We start from the raw sequence: 20,967 nt of genomic DNA, 5'->3' as shown, positions 1-20,967 counted from the left end.
AATATTTTCCCCGGAAATTTTTCGATTAGTATCTGTCAGCTTAGCATGACAAGCACTGTTGAAACCGCACCCTAACGTTTGCATTTCTTCGTATCTAAAAGAAGAAGATACTCAGGACAACTGCGTAAGCTGTACGAAGTGGATTTTATTATTAGTGATTCGCTTTTGCATACTACGCATTCCGTCACTGCATTGTAAAAGAAAAAGGTCACAGTAATTATTAACGATTTAATCAAGCCAAAATCTAGTTGAGATGCACGCCAGCTGGCACAGTTCTGAAACACAGGATTTTAGAGTACAGATACCATGTCTTTAATCTGACATCTCCGTATAAAGTACAACCCTTCACGCCTTGTTTACCAGCGCAGCGTCTAAAGGTTAATTACGAACTTTATTCTTCCCAACTGAATCGCACAAAGACAAATGGAAGCCGGCAGAAGTAACCACGCACGCTTACAGACTTTACCGCACGCCAGTGATTCTCGCGCCAACAATCCTTTTTTAATCAGTTAAACCGATCTCCGTGAGCAGCAGCATCCAGTGACGCCTGTCGCTAAGCCGTTGTGAATGACCGGTGCCGGGAGTGGGCTTAATCAGCATTAACGTCTTGCAGGAAAATCACGGCGATCCTATTCTCCCGGGTGGACATTTTTGACAATCATTCTGACCTTGTTTGTTGCCTGGTTTTGTTACTTAACAAATTGTCTATTACTTTGTTTTGGAAGCGTTTTTCTGCCAAGGCGCATCATCTCCAGACGCTATATAATAAACATTTGTAAACAACTTTCACCGTTTATTTCATTCGAGATGTTTTCATTTGCTTCGCTCTGGCATAATTTAATCGGCTTCTTGTGAAACCCTTGCAACGTACCGACGCTGTGAATAACTGACCGACGGTGCCCTTTTCGATATGATGCTTATTCAGAATGCAACCAACATTAGCCCTAATGTGTTTTTATTCAATGGTTCGATGTTCAACCGAAGCGGCAATGGGAGTTTCGATGTCCAAATTAACTTCCAGAGTGAACTTCGAGTCTGGTATGCAGTGTCTATGGTGCCCCATTAAAAGTAAATAGGTGATTAATATTTATTTCGGTACTTGAATCCACATGTGTAGTCACCCGTAGTTCGCGTGGGTCACAGTACCCCTTAAATCAGCACTTTTTTGGCAGAAAAAAACAAATTCTGTAACGATACAAATTTTGTCGAAGTTGGACATGCAGTATACCGGTAAAAATCGCATAAATCCTGGTCGCACGGAAAACGTTGGGACTGTCTTTTAAGTATGTGTATTACTAATTATGATTTTTTTGCATTTGTTTTGTGGTAAGTCAAAGTTTTCATTGACGATTTGAGCGCAGGTGTGATTGTTGCCTACTTCAACTTGTGTCTGAGCGGATTACTAGTTCGCGATTGATAAAACGGTAAAAAACGTGTACATAATTAACATACTGTGATAAACAGCTGATTTAATTTTCAACGGAATACTCCTCCCTGGAAATTTAACAAACTCCCAGTTTTCTGTGCGTAAGGCCGGTAACAATCCATCGGCATCAGCCCATCCTTACTTGATAGCACTACGGCTGCACTTTGATTATGATGCAATTAGGCAATAAAAGCGCATTGCACATTATCGTGATAACAGATGATACAGCTGCACGGCAGCTATCACTGCCAAGAAAGAACGGTTGAAACGATGTAAAATAACGATGTAAACGTCGTCGAAACGGTGTAAATATCTTTGACTGAATGCATGAGAGAATGTTGCAAATTTTGCTAATACATTAGCTCATATTAATTAGCAGCTGCCGGATAGTTAAATTTCGAATACATAGCAGCGGATTAACAAAATATTTTATATTGTGCAATGCGGTGCAGAAGCGTTCGAATGAAAAGTCAAGTTGGACTTGGTGTATCACTGACAAGTTTTCCAGCGCGCATTGTAGCAGCGCATTGAATCCGCAGCCGTTATGCTCGACTCTGTGTGAATTACAGATAAGATGCTTTTTTCGCATCAATATTACTTACGCGTACGTGCGCGCCTGCGATAATTATGCCGTCTTTTAACCGGTGAATGTCAAAAAGCAATACTGTGCGCAGCACTTTTCGAAATTTAATTAGTGGTAAATGGTGATTTTAGTTTTATGTGCTGCCACCGCTACGGGAAAATACAGTGAAACAGCCATTATGATCGTTGCGGTTCTGGCTAGCATGCTTGATGCTAGGAAAAAATGTCATGAAATTAGCGTTTTATTCATAATTATACTGTACTCAGTGTACTCTGTAGTTAATCGATGTTGTTCGCATTCCGGGCACTTTGAGAATATGATTTTGCGAACCGGACACCACAGATACGGCACCCCTTTATTGTTCCACATTAGAAAGCGCGATACAGTGGAACCTCCTACTTTGAACACCCCTGAACGCTGAACACCTCTGAATCTTGAACAACTTTTTTCGTACCGGCGCTTCTCGTAATGTATAACATTAAGGGGAACCTCTGAACCCTGAACACCTCTGAACTCTGAACCGTGAACACTCTGCAATGTACCGCAGTATGTTTTCTTAGTAAATTAGACCTCCAGACATGAACAGAGCAGTTCAGCAAAACATCCGGGAGATCAAATGTTCAAGGTGTTCACTTAGATCATTCGTATACATTAGTTTGCCGTTTAATATTTTTATTTCGTGAACAAATTCTTAGTTTTTAAAATGAGCATCAGAGCAAGGAATACGTCCCGGACAAGTTGACCGCTGCTTACTCTGATCAGAAAAATCTGTTTTCAGTAATTTTTCGGTCGACGAACAGTAAAATTTAATTTTTTTGAGTTGTAACTGCCGTGTTAACCTGTTGCCTTTTCCAGCACGACACAAATCCTAAAATCTGCTTATTAACTAGCTACATATAAATATACAGCCAGGGGCCCCCCTAAGAAAGTCTCCCCCCCTGGGGGCAGTACCTCTAAACCATTGAACACCTCTGAACCCTGAACAAGAAATTGCGTACAGAGGGTGTTCAGGGTCGGGAGGTTCCACTGTAAGTGGTTTTATTAATCTCGTGTACACGCTTGCGTAAAATAATACTTAACTATTACATACAGTATTCAATTTTTGTAATTATTTGACAAGTGGAACAACATGGAATATGTTTTGTCCAGTACGCAAATCGAAATTTTTAAATTGTCGGGAATACAAAAAACAAGTAGAACAGAATACGTAGTCAATTATTATTAGGTAAAAATACTTAAATATTCAATAATAAGAAAAGCCTAATCTTCAAGGTACGCGGTCGCAACGTACAGTATATACCGCACCTACGTACAAACTGCATCCTCAATTACTGCATGGCTTTACACGAATATCAGCAGCGTATGCGTCAACAATTAGTACATGACCTTTCTATATTAAGAAAAAGAAAGTATGTAGCCAATGCTTTTCGTAAAGTATTATAAGTTAATCGCTGTAATGATTATAAAAACAGTCGCAACACCCCATCAGCAATATTGCAGTTTACGGTTTACTGTTTTGTGTTCGGTCCTTAACAGTTCATCCTTGATAAACAGTTCAGCGCCATGCATTCTAATTAGTGCAGAGGGGTGATTTCCAGACGTAAAGTGCATATCAGACTCTTATGCATATGCATTAATTAACGTATAGCTTAATCATCGTTGTACGCTCATGCCACGTGAACGTGCAACGGTAATTAAAACTATTTTTTACAGTAAAGGTGTATGAACTTCAGCCTTTTTGCTTCTGTACAAGCATAAATAAAATAATGAAACAGCACATAATGCAAAACATGTTATGCGGGTTTGGACAGTGGCAATGTGAAAGCTCAATTGCCGGCAAATGTTTGTCAGCTGAAATCGGTTTTTGTGTTTTCCGAAAGAAATATGTTCTATCACGACAGCTTTCTTGCTGCATCAGATAGAAATGTAACTGCCCAGACGTTATCAGTCGGCGCGAAAGTGATTTGAATGAATCGACATGCACTTTTGTGTATCACATGCCGTTTTTTCTGATTCGCTCACCCGAAACACACAGATTTGTGGTTTCACGTAAACATTGTTAATGGGGGTGGTATGCGGCATGGGCGGAGTCATGTGCATTATGTTAATGGGTGCTGTGTGGGAGCACTGGATACGATCTGTACGACGGACTACCGGCGACCGCAATGGAACGAAGTTATTAATGGTCCACGCAACAGCGGTTGAGCTGATTATGTGCTGCATTACTGGTCCCATTAATTTCACGCAAGTCCTATATGGGCAATATTCCGTAAGCCTAAGGATTAATTTGCTATTTTAAAAGACCGATTTCCTTCTTTATGTACTCAGACAAATACGATGTCATTATTAACCAATAAAAATTTTATTCTAAAACAAAAAGTATTTTTTGTTAATTGAAATCAAGTTAGTTAATTTAACTAAGTACTTTAGAATTCTAAGCTTTGTGAATTTTCAGATTTAATTGTTTTAGCCTGAAAAGTAATATTTATGGTAAAACCTAATTATTTGTTTGCTTAAAGATGAGTCCGGTCGGTTGCACCTTCATCCAGCTGCCCTTTGCCGTATTCCGCACTGCCGGCTACTGGTCCTCCGCGTTTCTCTCGCTGAACCGGCTGATGGCTATCTGTTTCCCCGTCTTCTACCGCACATATTGGGCCAAGTACACCGTCAACGTCACTACGATTGTCGTCACCTGGATGATTTCGTTTAGCATTTTCCTACCGGTCGTCTTCGGCTGGGGATCCCGTTTCGAAACGGTTCCACCATTAAACGGCTGCGGCATCCGGTCATTTTCGCCATCCGCCAATCTAATCAACCAGGTGTTGTCCACGTATGTTCCGTTGGGCATTACCGGACTGCATTATGCTTACATTATCGCATATGTGACGGTACTGCGGGGATTGTGGTGGAAGAGCACTATCCACAGCTCGCCATTTCATCGGCGCTCGTTTCGGCTGGCGGTGGTACTCTTCGTCACGGCGGTATGGCATTGTGTCTGCTTCTTTCCGCAAACAGCAATCACGATTTTTGATCGGAGCGGATTATTGAAGAGGAAGCCGGTGTTGGCGATGTGGCTGCGGTTGATTTTCATGCTGGGATACGCTGGTAATCCGGTACGTATGCGCGTGTGCCATAATTTTGACCGAGCATAATCGGAGCGTATCGACGCTGATGCATTTTAGCCAGGAACTGTATGCACTTGTGAATGCATTTTACGTAAATACTCGTAGTCTTACTGAATGTCCTCGCTTCGTGTACTTTTTAGCGTACTCGTAAGGCAGGTTTGTTCTGCGTGTGTAGATAATATTCTTCGGAATGAACCGCGAATATCGCGCAATGTTGGCGAAATGGATTCGTTCGCTTCAACGTCTCATGCGCTACGGCATCGGCAAAGTGGATCCCGATTTCAACAGCTCGATTAGGACGAGCTCTCGAAGAGCAACAAAAACCACTCACGAATTTGCATTGAAATAAAGCAGCTCGAAAACCCTTCATTTACAATTACAGTACACTGCACCAGGCCTGGAGGCGATGATTGTGGCGTTTCACGGGTATTTTAAACATGTTTAAAACTATTGATAGTTTCACCAGCGCCGCTTTTTTTCAGCACCAACTTTCAACCTGCGAATGCAAAATTTTGATAGCCTCGAAAAGGCAATATTGCGATTTTGCGCAACGTTATATGGATGCCACAATCTCAGTGCATGGTTATGTAGTTAGTATTCATATAACGTGTATGGTTATGTAGTTAGTATTCATATAACAATACTGTACTTGTAATGGTATTTGCAGTACACTCATGGTACGTGAATGCGGTTTCGCGTTACGGGTGTGTTGGGGTGACACCCACTTCCTCCCATGCATTAATCCTTTTCTCGGCCATTCTACTGTACATTATAATTTATAATTATTACTGAAATGAACGATTCCACGAAATAATTTTCTGCATTCAGAGGTATATATACTCGTAATTTCCGAAAGAAATTTAGCTTACGCCGGTTACAGGAAAGACGAATGGCGTTTCCTGACGGCTTTCATGTCAATAACGCGTAAATGTTCTTATGTAAATATTTTTATTGTTAAAATTAATGTTCTTACACTGTAAATTGTGTAATTAACGCCAAGCAAAAGACCTAAGACGTTTACTACGCCACTACGTTTGACAAGCAGTCAAGTACCGCTCTCGATTTCATTTAGGATATCGTGGGAAATCGGTGTAGGTGTCCCATTCCACTCCTTTTTACGAGAGACAACCCTTTCGCACCAGGAATATAGGCAACAACGGCCACATCGAGCAGTGTCGAGCACCACTGCGTCGAAGCATAAAGGGATTTACATTTCGAATGTGGTGATAAAATTGAAAGCTTATTGCATACTGCAGCCAACCTGGAGTAAATACTTAAATTTCAACTAAGCAGGTGTAATTTGATATTTTGATATTTTCTTAATGATTTGCGCTGAAGTTACACCAGGTTTTTCAACTTTTAGCTAAACATATTATAAGGTCAAAGTGAAGATATTCTTGAGGACAACCATTCGGTATTTTACATACACTGTAATGAGGCTTTAAAACCAGCAATTGAGACTGAGATCAGTTTCAAAACGAAAATCGCAAATGTCAAATGACTATCCAACATTTCTAAATGACAGTTTTATGGAGTTAGAGGTCAGTCTCGATGGGATTGGGTTTCTGGCAGTAGGGCGTCGTGGTGGACGAGTTGATTGGGGTTGACTTTCGAACGGCAAATGCAACACTTCAGGCACTGAAGAGAAAGCATCCATTGCCTAAGGATGGAACGATATTCGCGATTCATAGTGAAAAAGATAACATCAATATTGCTAACGTTTCACGATTATTAAGAAGATGCACCGTACGTATTTGCCGCACTTACGTACAGTTCTACTGTAGCTTAAACGCTACGTGTTTACAGTATATGCGTAATTTTAAGATACAGTACCTGGAAACTCGAAAACGATATTGATTTGACGGCTAACGCGTTCGACTGACTTGCGTAATCATTAATGCGAGCGACCTTTTCTTGCTTTGCCGAAAATTTATCAGAAACGGTTTTCTACGGCATCGGATATCTTGCGGCTGTATGTACAAGGGAAGTCGATGTCCGCAGGATCAGTGCAAAAGTCACGCTGATTCAACTGGTTTCGAAGCGATCGGCACCGGTGCCGATATGGTACCAGCACATTTCGCCAAAAAAATGAATGACAAACATCCCAGATTCGCTTTTTTTGCGAATATAACACCATCTTTCTAAGCAAAATATTAAGAGAAGGCCGATTCCCTCTGTATACCTGTGGGTCAACTCGCAGCTGTTACTCGCTGTCAACCAGCCGCGCGAGCAGCATTTTAAAGCCCAGGTCTTGCCTTTGTAACTCGAAACGCGCTTCAGCTTAGAAAAACCAAGTGCAAAAAACGCCAGACGAAAATTGTGATCGTGTAAATCTTGATAAAGTCATATTTTTTGCCGTTTTTTTTACAGTAATTTTTGAAAAACGTGTCCAGACTAGGAGCGGCAGGGCTGAAAGTTCAGTGTAAGACAATTTTTCGCTTGCGCTTTTAGATAAGCTTCTTCAGAATAAATTACGAGTATCGTGGAATGTGTCTTACGCGGTACGGCATTGGCAAAGTCGATCCTGATTTGTGATTTCGACAGTTCGATAACGCTCGCGAAAGCAACAAACACACCCGCGAGGTTTGCTCTGAAACGAATAAGTTGTAAAACTAGGTTTACAATAATCAATCTGTGTGCACTATCTACGTAAATTAAATAAGTATAGCCTTTTGTTTTCGATACACAGCAGTGAAAATTCGCGGCTGCCGTTTGCAGTTGTGCCGTCTGCACCACAATTTACTGGTCCCTGTTACCTAGCACCAGATCCTGTGAGACTTTAGAAACAGTTCTAGACGGTGTAAGTGTTGTTTCAAGTTTGTGCAGTACTTACTGTTGCCACGAGTAGTACTTTGATTCGATCGAAAAAGGCCATGAGTTAGAAGATTTCCGTCACATTGAGTAACATTTACAGTGCCACGAATACCAAGTAGTGAAGAAAGGAATGTATTCGGACTAAGAAAAATAAACAGAAGCGCACACGCTCCAAGTTCGATCGTCACGCTCAAAGGTACAGTAAAGATTGCGTACGGTTTACAAAGGAAGGAGATTATAACAATATGCGTTTACTATGGATGTTTACAGGAATATTTTGCTTGCGTTCTGTGGCATTTTTTGCTTATTTACTGTGGCTTCATGTCCTGTTGGCACTAAGGATATTCCTGCTAATACCATGAGTACAACCCCTAGTCCTCAGCAGAAAGGTGGACACTAAACTCTTCGATAGTCGAAAATTTAAAAGTTAACACCAAACGGTCAGACCAGCCGAATTTTGATGTGACAGGAGTATGTCTTCTGTGCTGAGTCTTATACGAGGATCGTGATTTCCATTTTATAAGCTTTTCTGTCGTACTATCATACTGCTACTATCAGTACAGTACTGTACTATTTCAGATTCAAGCTAACAAAACTTTGCTTACTCAAGGAAACGCTTATTCCAATCAGCCAAAAAATGAACTACATCGTTACTATTGTTTTACAATTTTGCAGTACAACGATACCTGGACGAAGTGGTAGCCTTGTCAAATTTTAATGTCGGAATAATTGTTATGAAAAACATGTCGAAGCCTCTGCCGCACTTTCCGGTTGACGTTAGGCCATCTGATATTGTTATCAGGAAACCACAAGGGGAAAACTTAACTTTACAATGCCATTCTAATGGATCTAGTCAGCTGCCGCCGCACCCTCTTATTCGCTTCAACGGCAAGCTGTTAAATTTCGCGCATCCCATCTTGAGCAACTGGCGGGAAAAAAATTATCGCTGCTGCAGCCCGGAATCACGCTATAAAAAAACCCCCGGCAGACAGTATGCGAGTCATCATGCCCGAGAATTATAATGCAACTGGGTACTACCAAATTATGTTGACGGATTTTTCGCATGCCCACGCGGGTACATACGAATGCCTGGGCGTCAATGGCAGTGAGAGTTATGTTAACCAGCGCTTTGTAATCAGTCCGCGTTTGTTTCCCAATCAGGTACTCGATCCACCGATGGCCAATGTTACCCCCAAAGTTTGGGAAGAAGCTAGCCTCGTATGTTCAGTAAGATTCAGTAGCAGTCCGCTGCAGTACCGGGCATATGGCAGGCGGTTTATTTGGCGCAAAGATCAGCATTTGCTATTTGCCGCTGTTATACCATCGTTTAAGGCTGAGGCCGGTGGCTCTGTCAACAGCGGAACTTCTGCGGATTGCCATTGTGATTCCGAGTTGGTACTTGACAAGGTCACCAAAGGCGATGCTGGACGGTACCAATGCTTTTTTAAATAGACGACGTATTTGATGAATGGGTTATGGGATATGGACACTTGCATGTAACTGAATTTTAAAAAAATAAGTACATATCTTGATGATTAGGCGTCTAAAACGTCACATTTACGAATAGTGTGCCTTATAATGATTTATGTACACTATGTACAGTATGTATGTATGATTTATGTACAGTATTTATGTACAGACAGTACAGTATGTACGTAACGGTACGTAGGTAGATGAGTATCCACCACTTAATTTAGCAGCTCCCAAAACTGTCAACAGAATATGTCACCATAATGGTACTGGCCAACTGAAACAATAAGTAAACTTAACTGGCGATATTGGAAATTTCCGGCTGCGGATACTGTTTTGAATGATTAAGGGTTATGCATCACATTCGGTTTGCTCAAAGGTAAGTACTTCATGTTACCAGGCCCGAGATTCCAAGAGACATCAAAATAAATACAGTGACTGAATCGCTTAGACTGCCACGACCACTGCCAAAGGTCATGATCCAGTCATTTTACAGTGGCCCTATGAGTACTGACACTGTAAACGATAAATACGAGCACACAAGTTTCAGGCTCAATCGCTCACGTTCTGAAGTGTGACACTACGTATTATTCACATAGAAATTGTTATATGAATACTGATTATCTGTGCCAGGAATTCGGCCCCTGTCCTTTGAGGCGAAGGATCTCGGCTTCTACTTCACCAATTTTGTTGCTTTAAAGTACATCAAAATTCTCTAGGTGTAGCGGTGGATCCAAGAATGTTGACTTTTTGCCAAAATCATTTGTCTGGGTCCAGTGGTCAATCATAAGCTTGTTACCATGGACGCGATAAGAAATACACACTGTTCTAACACAACTTGACCCAGAACAGTAGAAATAATATCTGAGCTGCTACAGAGTACTTAACAATAAGTACGAGTACAATACAGAGTAAAAAATTCATATACTGTAACTTAACACGTTAGTCATTACCACGTCAGACATCATTGCAAGTTATGTACTGTATGTACAAGTAAACAGTCCGTGTTTCCGGTTTCGATTAACTTATGTAAAATGTATCATAATATAGATATTACTAAACATACGTACGGGTTTATTAATGTTATATGACAGTTTGTTAGCGACTGCAAATCAACACATCCTCGGAGTTACTTATTTTTTTGATAGTCATCGGCCAATATTCATCCGTGCTGGGCTTGTACTCTTATACATTTGCTATGGATGTTCACGGAAAAATTGTGGCTTTATTGCATATGTTTCGTTGCCTCATGTCCTGTCAGTACAAAGCGTTTTAATATGGATAGTATGGCTGATAATACCATGAGTACAGTCAAGAGTCCTTAACAAAAAGGTGTATATTTCTAAATGCTGTAAAAATTTAAATTCGCCGAAGGTTCAGACTGTTGTTGAAGTAACTGTCTGTTTTTTCCTTGGTGATTTGTACGATAAATCCGAACTTTGGCCGTAATTGTAACTAAATATTTTAATGTGCTTGATTTTCTTATCTGTTTTTCTTTCATGCTATTTCTCTATCAAGTAAGTACATACTTGCAAAAAACAATTATACATACGATATATATACTAAAGGCATACAACATAAATTGGTAAAAACGGAATGCTGTAGTTTAAGGTGGTCAGCGTTGTATTTTTGAAAAAGATAGGTACTGTGATTAATAATCGAATTTGCTAAATTTGAAATGTTCATTTTTTTCAACGGAGGAAGAGCTTTACCTACCACGTAAAATTATTAGTTAACGGCCACATCGTCGTACAGATACGGTGTCAAGTTTAATGATGAAACCAATTCAGGATGCAATATTATTAGGGTGCGATTATTGTCACCCCCTCGCACCCACTTTTGGCTATTGTCACCCCCTTTTTTAAATAAAGTGAACACACCCTTAGGCTATAGTCACCACCTTTCTCACCCCCTTTGACTATTGGCACTCCTTGGCCATTTCTTATAAAAAATACATTGTTGCTAGCTTGGCCTTTCAGCCAATTAAGTAAGATTGTAAACTACCGGAAAGGTACAAAGACGTGCCAGCGACCACTTAGTGCTGTTAGCGCGGATAGAGGGGCAGCCGTTTGTTTATGACTCTGTACCACCAGCGTCGGCACCAATGATTAAGAAAGTGTCAAGATCAACCGGAAGCGAGGACACGTCGAAATTTTCTTTCCGTATGTGCAGACTGCAGCATCAAAGGGATGGTCATCATTGTGGACGTTTGCGATCGCATTCGTTGCGGAACTCATCAGTAAAAAAAGTGAAGAAACCCTGAAGATGTTAAGTTTAATTTTTAAAAAACGAGGCCGCATCTTAGCGATGTATTAAGCGTCAATAAGCTTCGCCTGGCGCCTTTGCACAGGCCTGTCGGTGGTGGAGGAATAGAGTTGGAAAAGAACCGCTGGTGGAAAAATTAAGAAAATAAATTGAAAGGTGGTGGCAATAGCCATTTTTATATGGTGACCACTCCGTACACACACTTTCACACCCTTTTACTCCGTACACAACCTTTGGCACTACCTTTCATTCCGTGCACAACCTTTTCGGGCACTACCTTTCATTCCGTGCACAACCTTTGACACTACCATTCACTCGGTACACTACCAATCCACGCTACCGTAAAAAAGTCTTATTAAACTATCCGTAAAAGTCTTATTAAACGTTTACTGCAATCAGTCCTTTTAAGTTCTTTGATAACTGTTATGTATAGAAGTCCATATGGTAATTTGGAGTATTTTCTCTAAAACTTTTGCACTATGTCCAGCTAGGAAATCGAAGATTGTGATTGTAATAGTGTGGATTCTAATCCTCATTCTTCGATATTTCAAGGCGCGCAGTTTTAAACGTTCAGTCAGTTTAAAAAATATTTCGATGAACATCGGAGGACACCCTTCACCCTGTTTGCCATCGAGAAAAGCATAAACTGAAAGAGGCTGAAAAACACGCAAAAAGCTTTACCGGGAATTCGATTTTGTAACTGACGATGATGCTTTGAAATGTGTTAACGAAAAACGGAAGTACCAGAAGTAACTTTGCTGTGAAAAAATTATAAAAAAAGTACTTAGAGGTAGTGCCGAATGGTTGTGTACGGAGTAAAAGGTAGTGTTCAAAAAGGTTGTGCACGGAATGAAAGGTAGCGCAAAAAGGTTGTGCACGGAATGAAAGGTAGTGCAAAAGGTTGTGTACGGAGTAAAAGGGTGTGAAAGGGTGTGTACGGAGTGGTCACCTTTTTATATTGTTAAACAATGCCGTGAAATCGTTGATTAATTTTTGGGGGCTTGAATGTAGGACAGTTACCAAATCCTGTTTATCGGCTCCTTGCCATTACAGACTATCGGCTTTACTTTCAAAGCGTCAGCATTAAAGTAAATCATAAACGTTCCAGAAACCACTGCCAATAGCTGTGCTGTAATCTCTCATGCATAATGAAAAGAAAAAACATAAATCTTTCAAAACAGAAGAAGCGCTTCAGAAAACATGTGCAGCAAACAAGGGTGTAAGCGATATTCTGAAATAGGTGATGAAAACAAGATTTATGCGCCGGGAGAACACAACTGGACATTCCGATAAAGAAAATATTGACAGGAAGCCGCAAGAATACAACACAATGTTGAGACGTTGTCAATGGCGGATTTTACGATAATCCCCATGCGTGGATGCAATCGATATTCAAAGATCCGTTTACCACGGTAGGCATCTGCAAGAGCCATCATTTCCTACATTTAACAAAATCATCTGGAAATTTCAAAAGAGACTTCAATAAATAAATCTTTTTTCGTTAAATAATAACATACGGCAAGTACTGAACGTTAAGACTATATGATTCGTTTTTAACAGCACCAAGGCTGTTTAGTTTCGCTTGCCGCATTTTGTAATTTTATCATTAGCTTATGATTGTCCAATTTTGTTTTACAAGTCACATTTATCTGTACAACGTGCCATTACCCATCTATACAGCACCAAACTTTATTTCATTATCGTTATAAATGAGACACTACATCATCAGCATTGTTACCGGCGACACGATACAGTCAATATACTTGGGATTACGAACGACCTACTAGCGTGTCACGCTCATGTCACCGCAACAGTACCGCCGGAGCAAGATGGCGTATCAATGCCTAATTGGGTGATCGCAGTTATTGCGGTTCTCAGCCACTTCTCATCATGGTCAGAACTGCAATAATGGCGATAGCCCTGGCATCCTGGTGCAATAACGGTGTGCTTACCTCGATCCTCTAGGAAATGTTACAAGAGTTACTAATTTTGTGGCTTTATAAATCCTTTCTGGCTTCACAGTTTTATTAATTTTTAAACATCGAGGGCGCAGTTCTTTGAAACATTTATTTCATTTTATACTTATTGCGTTTATTTCAGCTAAATGCTATAATTGTATTTCTAATTGGTGCGATAGAAAGGCAATTAAAAATCGCAGTGCACAGAGTCAACATACCCTGTACAACAATCGCAGGAAGTGTATGTATAAACTATAAAGAATAACTGATCTAAATTTGCTCCCGATGAAGCTGTCTCCTAAACTGAGGTCTAGTTCCCACGCTGAATTCCTGTGCTCATCCGCTGCTGCTGGTTGGTGAGTACGAGGCTCGTAACTCTAGCGAAGACTACAAGCGGTATATTTTGGAACACACTGCGCATCGGAAATGATTATTATGACGCGTGTAAACTGCTATCATGCGTTAAAAGCAGGTTGTACTTGATGAAATCACCGAATTATTAAATTATTATTACCCCACAGTCGTTTATGCAAATAATTTACGAATACGAAATTAATGCTGCATAGTGGGTCCGTCACCGTCCGTGTTGTATTACGCATGATGCCAAAATGGAACAATAAACGGTGGCGAGTAATTGAGGTTTATAGAAATCAGATACGTGAATTACAGTCAGCTCAAATATTATAATATTATACCGACGAAAAATGATACAGATTGCAGAAAAAAACCAGATAAAGCCGTTACATGGCCGTGCTCTCTAAAAAGGACATAGAATATCCGCAGCGTAAACGTTAACGAAAAAATGCGCCCACAAAATAATATGATCACACTGCCTATGTCATGTAAAATATTAATACTTTCATGCCTACTATCATTATGATAATAATAATCATTTATTATCTCGTACGATCATTTCAAATGATGGTTATTACGCAGCTCAGGATGGCACCGGCCGTCAAGCACACTTCCAACCTTTGCGCGATGGCAGTGCTAACTGCTTGAAAAAGTGCAGCGATATACGCGACAGCTTCGACAGCTCCACCTCTCCCAGGCCGTCGCAGCACCACTTCTTCCCCCGGTAATGTACGGACGGACGCGGATCACTCGACTGCGTAGCGCACAACGTCTGCCAACGGAAGACTGTTATGTACTAGGTATTTATCACACTACATGTTAAGAAGCGAGATAGAAACCCAGCTGTCCACCATACTTTGCAGACGGCAACTTTGTCTGGGTGATCATCACTTAGATGGAGCACACCTGTCAACCACTGGTCCAGCTCGCGCATTTCCGCGTCAGTCAGTGCCGGCAACGCCGCTTCGCATACCGCCCACAGTGTGCACCCGAAATCCCCGTTGAACATCAAGCGTGCCTCGGGCAGTTCCATCGTCAAAACGGGGCCTCGTCTGCGGCCCTTCTGCGTGTCTAAGGGACAGAACCATTTGATGACGCAGTCCACCATGTGGAGTGTCTCACACGGTAAACCATGGCCGATCCGCACGAAATCCTCGAGACGGCAGTAGGTGCGAATCGGAGCGTAGGCTTTCTGATACGCTGGGTTACTGGCATGCAGTACACACGGCGTAGGGTCAAGGCTGTTGGTTGAGCTGGTAATCAGCATGCTCAGGTGCGCGTCGATCAGATGCAGAGTGGTCAGGCGCATCGCTGTTCGCTGCTGCGCCACGTAATGGATCATGTCCGGCACTTTCAGCAGATCCTCAGTTCTTATCATTCGCTCTCGGCCCGGCACGTACTGCATAAATAAGCACTTGTAGAAAACGTTTTATTATTTATCTCCAGTTCCTACGTACCTCGTCCCGTTCTCGATCCACCAGCACAACATGACGGGTGCCGGTGCGTAGGCGCTTATAGAGAGCCGGCGACATGAGAAAACTGCACTGTTTGTCTGCATCAAATGGCCACGCGCACTGTACATAGCGGTTAATTACTATACTGGCCTCCACTGTTGGCGAATCCATGATCTCGTTCCACGTAGCACTAACAGTACGCAATCGCGTCTGCGTCACCGTGTCGAGCTGAGAAAACACTTCCCGCCACAATTCAGCAGACAGCGCGCTGCAATCATCCCTTGTCACTGTCGTCTTCTTCTTCTTCGGGTACACCCAGTCATCATAAAATCGTTTTACGTCATTCTGAAAACCGTATAGCAAAACAAAATCTGTAAACCTATCTCTGATTCCAAGCAAAACATGATTACCAGAAGTTTTTGGCTTGTGCAATGGCGAATCGTAGCCGAATTGCAGATGCAGTCCAATCGGTCAGCGACGAGGCTAACAAAGCTAACATCTGTAGGTAAACACTGCCGGCAGGCGTTCCATCGCTTAATTAGTGTTTGGGCCCCTTCCATAGGCAGCGAGCCCACCTCCTCGGCCAGCTGCACACTCACCCGGGCAAACATGTTGGGAGCCATGCGCCGATGCAGTGTAGCACAATCGACAGTTTGAACTGCAGCCCGTTTTTTAAGCTCCTCGTCGACCATCATCTGAAGAAGTGCAGGTCCAGCTAACTCACCTTGTTTGTTATTAAACAACGGGCAAAGGATGCGGTCGATCGGGATGATATCCGTGCAGGATAATCCTGTGACAGAATCTTGCCAATGGACCACAACCTGTTCGTATCCGGCGTACCGCACACCGCGTCCCTGACGGGGCATTTCACCCGCCGACCAAATCCACGGACCGGACGGCGTCTCCGGGACCAAAACGACCACAGGAATAGTCGATAGTTGTGCAGCGTCGAGTCGGGCCAGCAGTTCTCCGGGCAGAAAACGCGGCAAGAAGCAGTTATTGCTCGAATAAAATTCGCGATGACGGTTGGCACAAAGCAAATCAACGAAGAGTCCCTCCTTTGTCACGTCCACTACGCGACCGTAGCGCAACCGGCCGTCGCGCCCCCGCACATGTACACTGTTCTTCTGCTGGAATCCGCCACACATGACTGGATGCGGTTGGTAGGATAATCCTGTTGAAAGTGCTTGAGAAAGGTGACTGTGGGTACGGCGATCATATGCGTAATAATGTGTTTATGCACAACAGCACAAGTGATAAGATGGGACTGGTGGTTCCTAATTCGAAGCGAATCTGATTTCGATACAGCAGTTCCAACCTCGCGAGTTGGCAACTTGGCCTCGCTAACCGTGTCTGTGTGCGTGGCCACTGCATACAGCCACCTCGTGCGGTTGAGTACAGTAACAATTCCAAAGCTAGATTCGCTTCGAAAGTGGGACCCAGTCTGTTTTAAATTAACAATAACGGTAGCATTAATACAGTACGCTGCTTCTATTCCCGTATTCGTGCTCTAATCTAGACGAATTCTTACCTTCTCTGCTTAAATTGTCCGGGCAAGAAGATTTCAAATCGTAAAATCAGAGCGCAGCACAAAAGCCACAGCCCACAATTCAAATGCGAATGCGAAAATGGTCTTTACAGTGCCTGGTCCCTGCAGATATCGAATCGCTCCATCCGCTTGAGAACCCTGATAAATGCAGACAGACATGGAGGGAAAGCTCACTGACGCAGAAGGCGTTGCTTGATGAATTTCGCCGCGATCGAAAGCAAGATCCCATCAGCACTGGCTTATGGAACCAACCCGAGAATCCTAGAAATGGCGATCATTCATGTTCTCCGTTGCACTAGGTGTACCGTGATACAGTGCAGCTACGCCTTCGTACGGCAGGTGCTACAGGATGCGCATGAAATCGCGGCTTTACATACACATTTATTAAGGATTTTGCGAACGTCGAAATCCGGTTATAAAGATGTGACCTCTGCCTTCATTATTAGTGCCACTCAATCGCCTTTGAACATATGGTCAACAAAAACCATTTTCAAAGAACGAAAAACACGGATTTGTACTGTCTATTTTAATGGGCAATAGCCACCAGTACGACCACAATGCACACAGTTAACACGATTCACATTTTAACGTTAAAAAACAACTGAAACCGTTAGTGCCGTCCGACATCTGAATGCGCGTGTTCGCTGTAGCCTGTACCCATCACACAGCAGAATTTCCCTTGATAGCCAGGCTTAGGCGCTGCTTTAAAAACGCAGTACAACTACAGGTTCTCCTGTCATTCCACGAAACACTCTATCAAACAAAACGAATTAACTCCGGGAAAGACGTACCAAAAGTACCGATCGATACTGAGTGTTTTGACTGCCATGGGGTAAAATAGGTAGACCATTTCTTCCGGAATCGCGTACCTATGAGGCTATGACCATCGATTTTTAAAGCTTTCCAGGCAAAAGCTTTTTCAGAACGTTGCTTTAGTACTGCAAAACATGGAGAAAGATACAGTAATTTTCTGCCGTACTGTCCTGTCATCCTTCATCCGTTTGGTACTGAGTTATATTATTATACGAATATAGATATTATTATATTATGCATCCTTCACAAGAAATTATTAGCCCTAAGATGGCGTACCTGAAACAGGTATCAATAAGATTGCGAGAAATCGTCGGCGAAGCTGGAGTAGACTCGAGCTCGGCGCACCCGGATGCATAATGCATCGTACCGGGCTTTCTCTTCAGCAAGCTGACTATGGTGAAGGGCGATACGGTGCGTAGGTTGCCCTCTGTCCATGGCGTGGGCTAAAGCTCTACTCTAGGCATCGCGTTCCAAACGGCGTCCCGATCGCCTGAGATTGCTGAGCAGGCACCGGATCTGCCCAGAAGTAAACGCAAATAATTGAAGATATCGTACTCCTTTTGCTGCAAGCGACCACATGGTCAATTGTAATTATTAAGAAACTGAAACAGCCGAAATTCTGTGCTGGGTTTAATGAACATGTTAAAGGAATACTTCTACAGTTGCAAATAATTGCAAAAAAGGAAAGTTGAAAAACAAAAATACGGGCTAGCAATCATTGCCGCCTTTACAGAATGTACTGTACACCGGTTATCCTTTTGTATGTACAGTATACTGTACATGGTTAGGTACGTGGCCTTTTAAAAACCTTAATTTAAACCGTGTTTGAAACCGACAACAACAACTGGATAAAACTTAGACAAGGAGCGGATCTGTTGATGACCGTATTCTAACAAAAATTTCACTGGCGAAGCAAAAGCAGACAACGGAAATGCAAATGCCGAATCGGATTGCCGCCAAACGGATGTTACTATACGTTGAGCAAGGACACAAGCACGTTTATTGGCTCGCTGCAACTGAAGATTATCGGCTTTACTTTCAAAGCCAGCTTCAGCATTAAGGAAAACTGTAAACATATTCCAGAAACCACTGCCGGTAGCCGTGCTATAATCTCTCATGTAAAATGGATAGAAAAAATCTTAATCTTTCAGAATAGAAGCCATACAGAAAAGATGTACAGCCAACAACGGTGCGAGCGATAATCTTAAAAAGGCGGCGAAAATAAAATTAATTCTCCGGGAAATGGACCATCCAATAAAGAAAAATGTTTGCTGCAAGCTGCGAAGATTGCACCACATTGTTGAAACGTTGAAAGCAACGGATTATACTCAGATCTCATGCGTGGATACAAGTCGGCATTCAGAAATCCATTGATCAAGACGTTTATCTACAAGACTACAATAACCATGTTGTACTATTTTTCGATAGACTGCCTGGAAATTTCAAAAGCCCGCTGAACAGATAATTCTTCTTTTGCGGAATAAAAAAGTACGGGAAATACTTAACGTTAATACCATATACTGTAATTTGTTCTTCAGAGCACCGCGGTCGTTCCGTTTACCGCAGTTTATATTTTCGCAAGTAGCTATTGGACTATAGTTTTGGGTTGTCCAAGATTTTGCACGTTATACCATGGGAAATTACTCCTTTATTCAACAGCAATCGCTTTTACGCTTTCGTTATAAGTTTATGAGACACGGCCTCAACCATCAGCGTCGATACCGGCGACATGATGGAGTAAACCTCAACGAGGTTTACTCCATCATGTCACCGGTAATTATGATCATAACAAATAAGATTTACTCCATCATGCCGCTGAACCTGCCTCATGTCACATGTCACCGAAACAGTATCGCCACAGCAAGAAGGCATGGTCTGTGTATAATAGTCCGCATTCTGGTTCGAAATCCCTAAAATCCAAGCGTGCTGGGTTGCTACGCGGTGTATTGGGTCTTTAGTATACGCTCTGTATACTGATACACTGTCGGTTCGAACAAGAATACGGACTTCAGTATACAGAGCGTATACTAAAGACCCCATACACCGCGTAGCAACCCAGCACGCTTGGATTTTAGGGATTTCGAACCAGAATACGGACTATTATACACAGACCATGAAGAAGGAGTACCGGAGCCCAATTGGGCGGCCGCAGTTATGTACGTAAGTGCAGGAGGAAAGAGAAAAGTTGTCGCACTGAAAACTGCAGTACTCAGTGGGAAAGCTGTTCTCCTGTTTGTTTGTAAATTTCTCAAATTTTTTACATAATATTCAAATAATACCATAATAAATTATCAGTCTCTTTGCCGTTTTTACTTTTTGTGCCGGTAAATATTACCTTACAAGGAAAGTGCCCCTCGGGCAAAAAACAAAGGTACGTCTGTAATAACGTTTGGTGGCCGAAACATGACAAAAGGACTTGTTAACACACTGAACGTGCTCATAATAATCCTTTAGGAAATACTACGAGCTTAAATTGTAATTTTGTAGCTTTATAGTGAGTGAGTGTTCAGTAGTGATAAAAAAAGCCGCGACGATAAGCGATATATCCCCAGCGCCATCGCCAAGGATTTACATTGTGCTCTACAGAGAGAAAAAATGGACAGGAAGTACGCAGTTAAAATTAGCGACAATTAAAACAGTAATTTGTAGTTAATCTGGTACTATACTATTTGTCGTATCAGTTTGTTATAGAGATAATACGCATAAATCCTGACGCTTCGACAAACAGTAATGTTGTCTGTGTCAGCGATTGATATGTCCGCTTGTATTCAAACACTCTTTTCGTTTGCAGCGTACACGTGCCCATTCCAACAACTGTTAAGACTTTGTAGTAAATTAACTGATTAACACGAGTATAACAACGGAATGATTTAATCTGCAGACAGCCGAACATGGCTGCATTCAAGAGATTATCTTACGGGACGTTTTACACCAACCTTTGGGTTGGTTTAAAACATCGCGTAAGATAAGCCAAAGATGACCAAATCGAAGATACTCCCGGTCGACTCATTTAGAAGCAAATTTATGGCGGAGGCACCGAACCATGGTGAAAAAGCAATTCGGAAAGAGATCCTTTAAGTGAAATACAACAAAATTACGGCAGAATCGCCGTAACAAAGCAGTAAGCATTAGCTTTTTTTTGAAGCGGAATCGCAT

At 42.0% G+C, this 20,967-nt stretch overlaps 1 protein-coding gene and 1 long non-coding RNA gene across 2 annotated transcripts; one reads left to right on the top strand and one right to left on the bottom strand.

The window, feature by feature from the left end:
• Positions 1 to 7,984: 7,984 nt before the first annotated feature.
• On the top strand, positions 7,985 to 9,396 carry LOC129594703 (uncharacterized). Its single transcript, XR_008691223.1, has 3 exons — positions 7,985 to 8,144; positions 8,219 to 8,337; positions 8,624 to 9,396. It is a non-coding gene; the product is annotated as an uncharacterized LOC129594703 (long non-coding RNA).
• A 5,200-nt stretch (positions 9,397 to 14,596) lies between these two features.
• LOC129594643 (uncharacterized) lies at positions 14,597 to 17,237 on the bottom strand. Its single transcript, XM_055491395.1, has 5 exons — positions 16,981 to 17,237; positions 15,860 to 16,623; positions 15,453 to 15,794; positions 14,852 to 15,394; positions 14,597 to 14,767 (listed from the first exon to the last, which is right to left on the bottom strand). Exons 2-5 carry the CDS (start codon positions 16,595 to 16,597, stop codon positions 14,597 to 14,599), a joined length of 1,794 nt encoding a protein of 597 aa, XP_055347370.1. The 5' UTR covers positions 16,598 to 16,623; positions 16,981 to 17,237.
• Between the last annotated feature and the right edge of the window lie 3,730 nt (positions 17,238 to 20,967).

Source organism: Paramacrobiotus metropolitanus, unplaced genomic scaffold, assembly GCF_019649055.1.
Source record: "Paramacrobiotus metropolitanus isolate TYO unplaced genomic scaffold, Prichtersi_v1.0 Parri_scaffold0000070, whole genome shotgun sequence".
Taxonomy (NCBI): domain Eukaryota; kingdom Metazoa; phylum Tardigrada; class Eutardigrada; order Parachela; family Macrobiotidae; genus Paramacrobiotus; species Paramacrobiotus metropolitanus.
Note: the sequence above shows the minus strand (reverse complement) of the source record. Positions and strands in the feature narration are given on the sequence as shown.

What these genes read in the sequence shown, in the direction of transcription:
- LOC129594643 (XM_055491395.1), bottom strand. Translation starts at nt 16,597, where the DNA reads ATGTGTGGCGGATTCCAGCAGAAGAACAGTGTACATGTGCGGGGGCGC. An exon ending in GCACAAGCCAAAAACTTCTG is followed by an intron (nt 15,795 to 15,859) that starts GTAATCATGTTT and finishes TACGGTTTTCAG; the next exon opens with AATGACGTAAAACGATTTTA. An exon ending in TGGATCGAGAACGGGACGAG is followed by an intron (nt 15,395 to 15,452) that starts GTACGTAGGAAC and finishes TTATTTATGCAG; the next exon opens with TACGTGCCGGGCCGAGAGCG.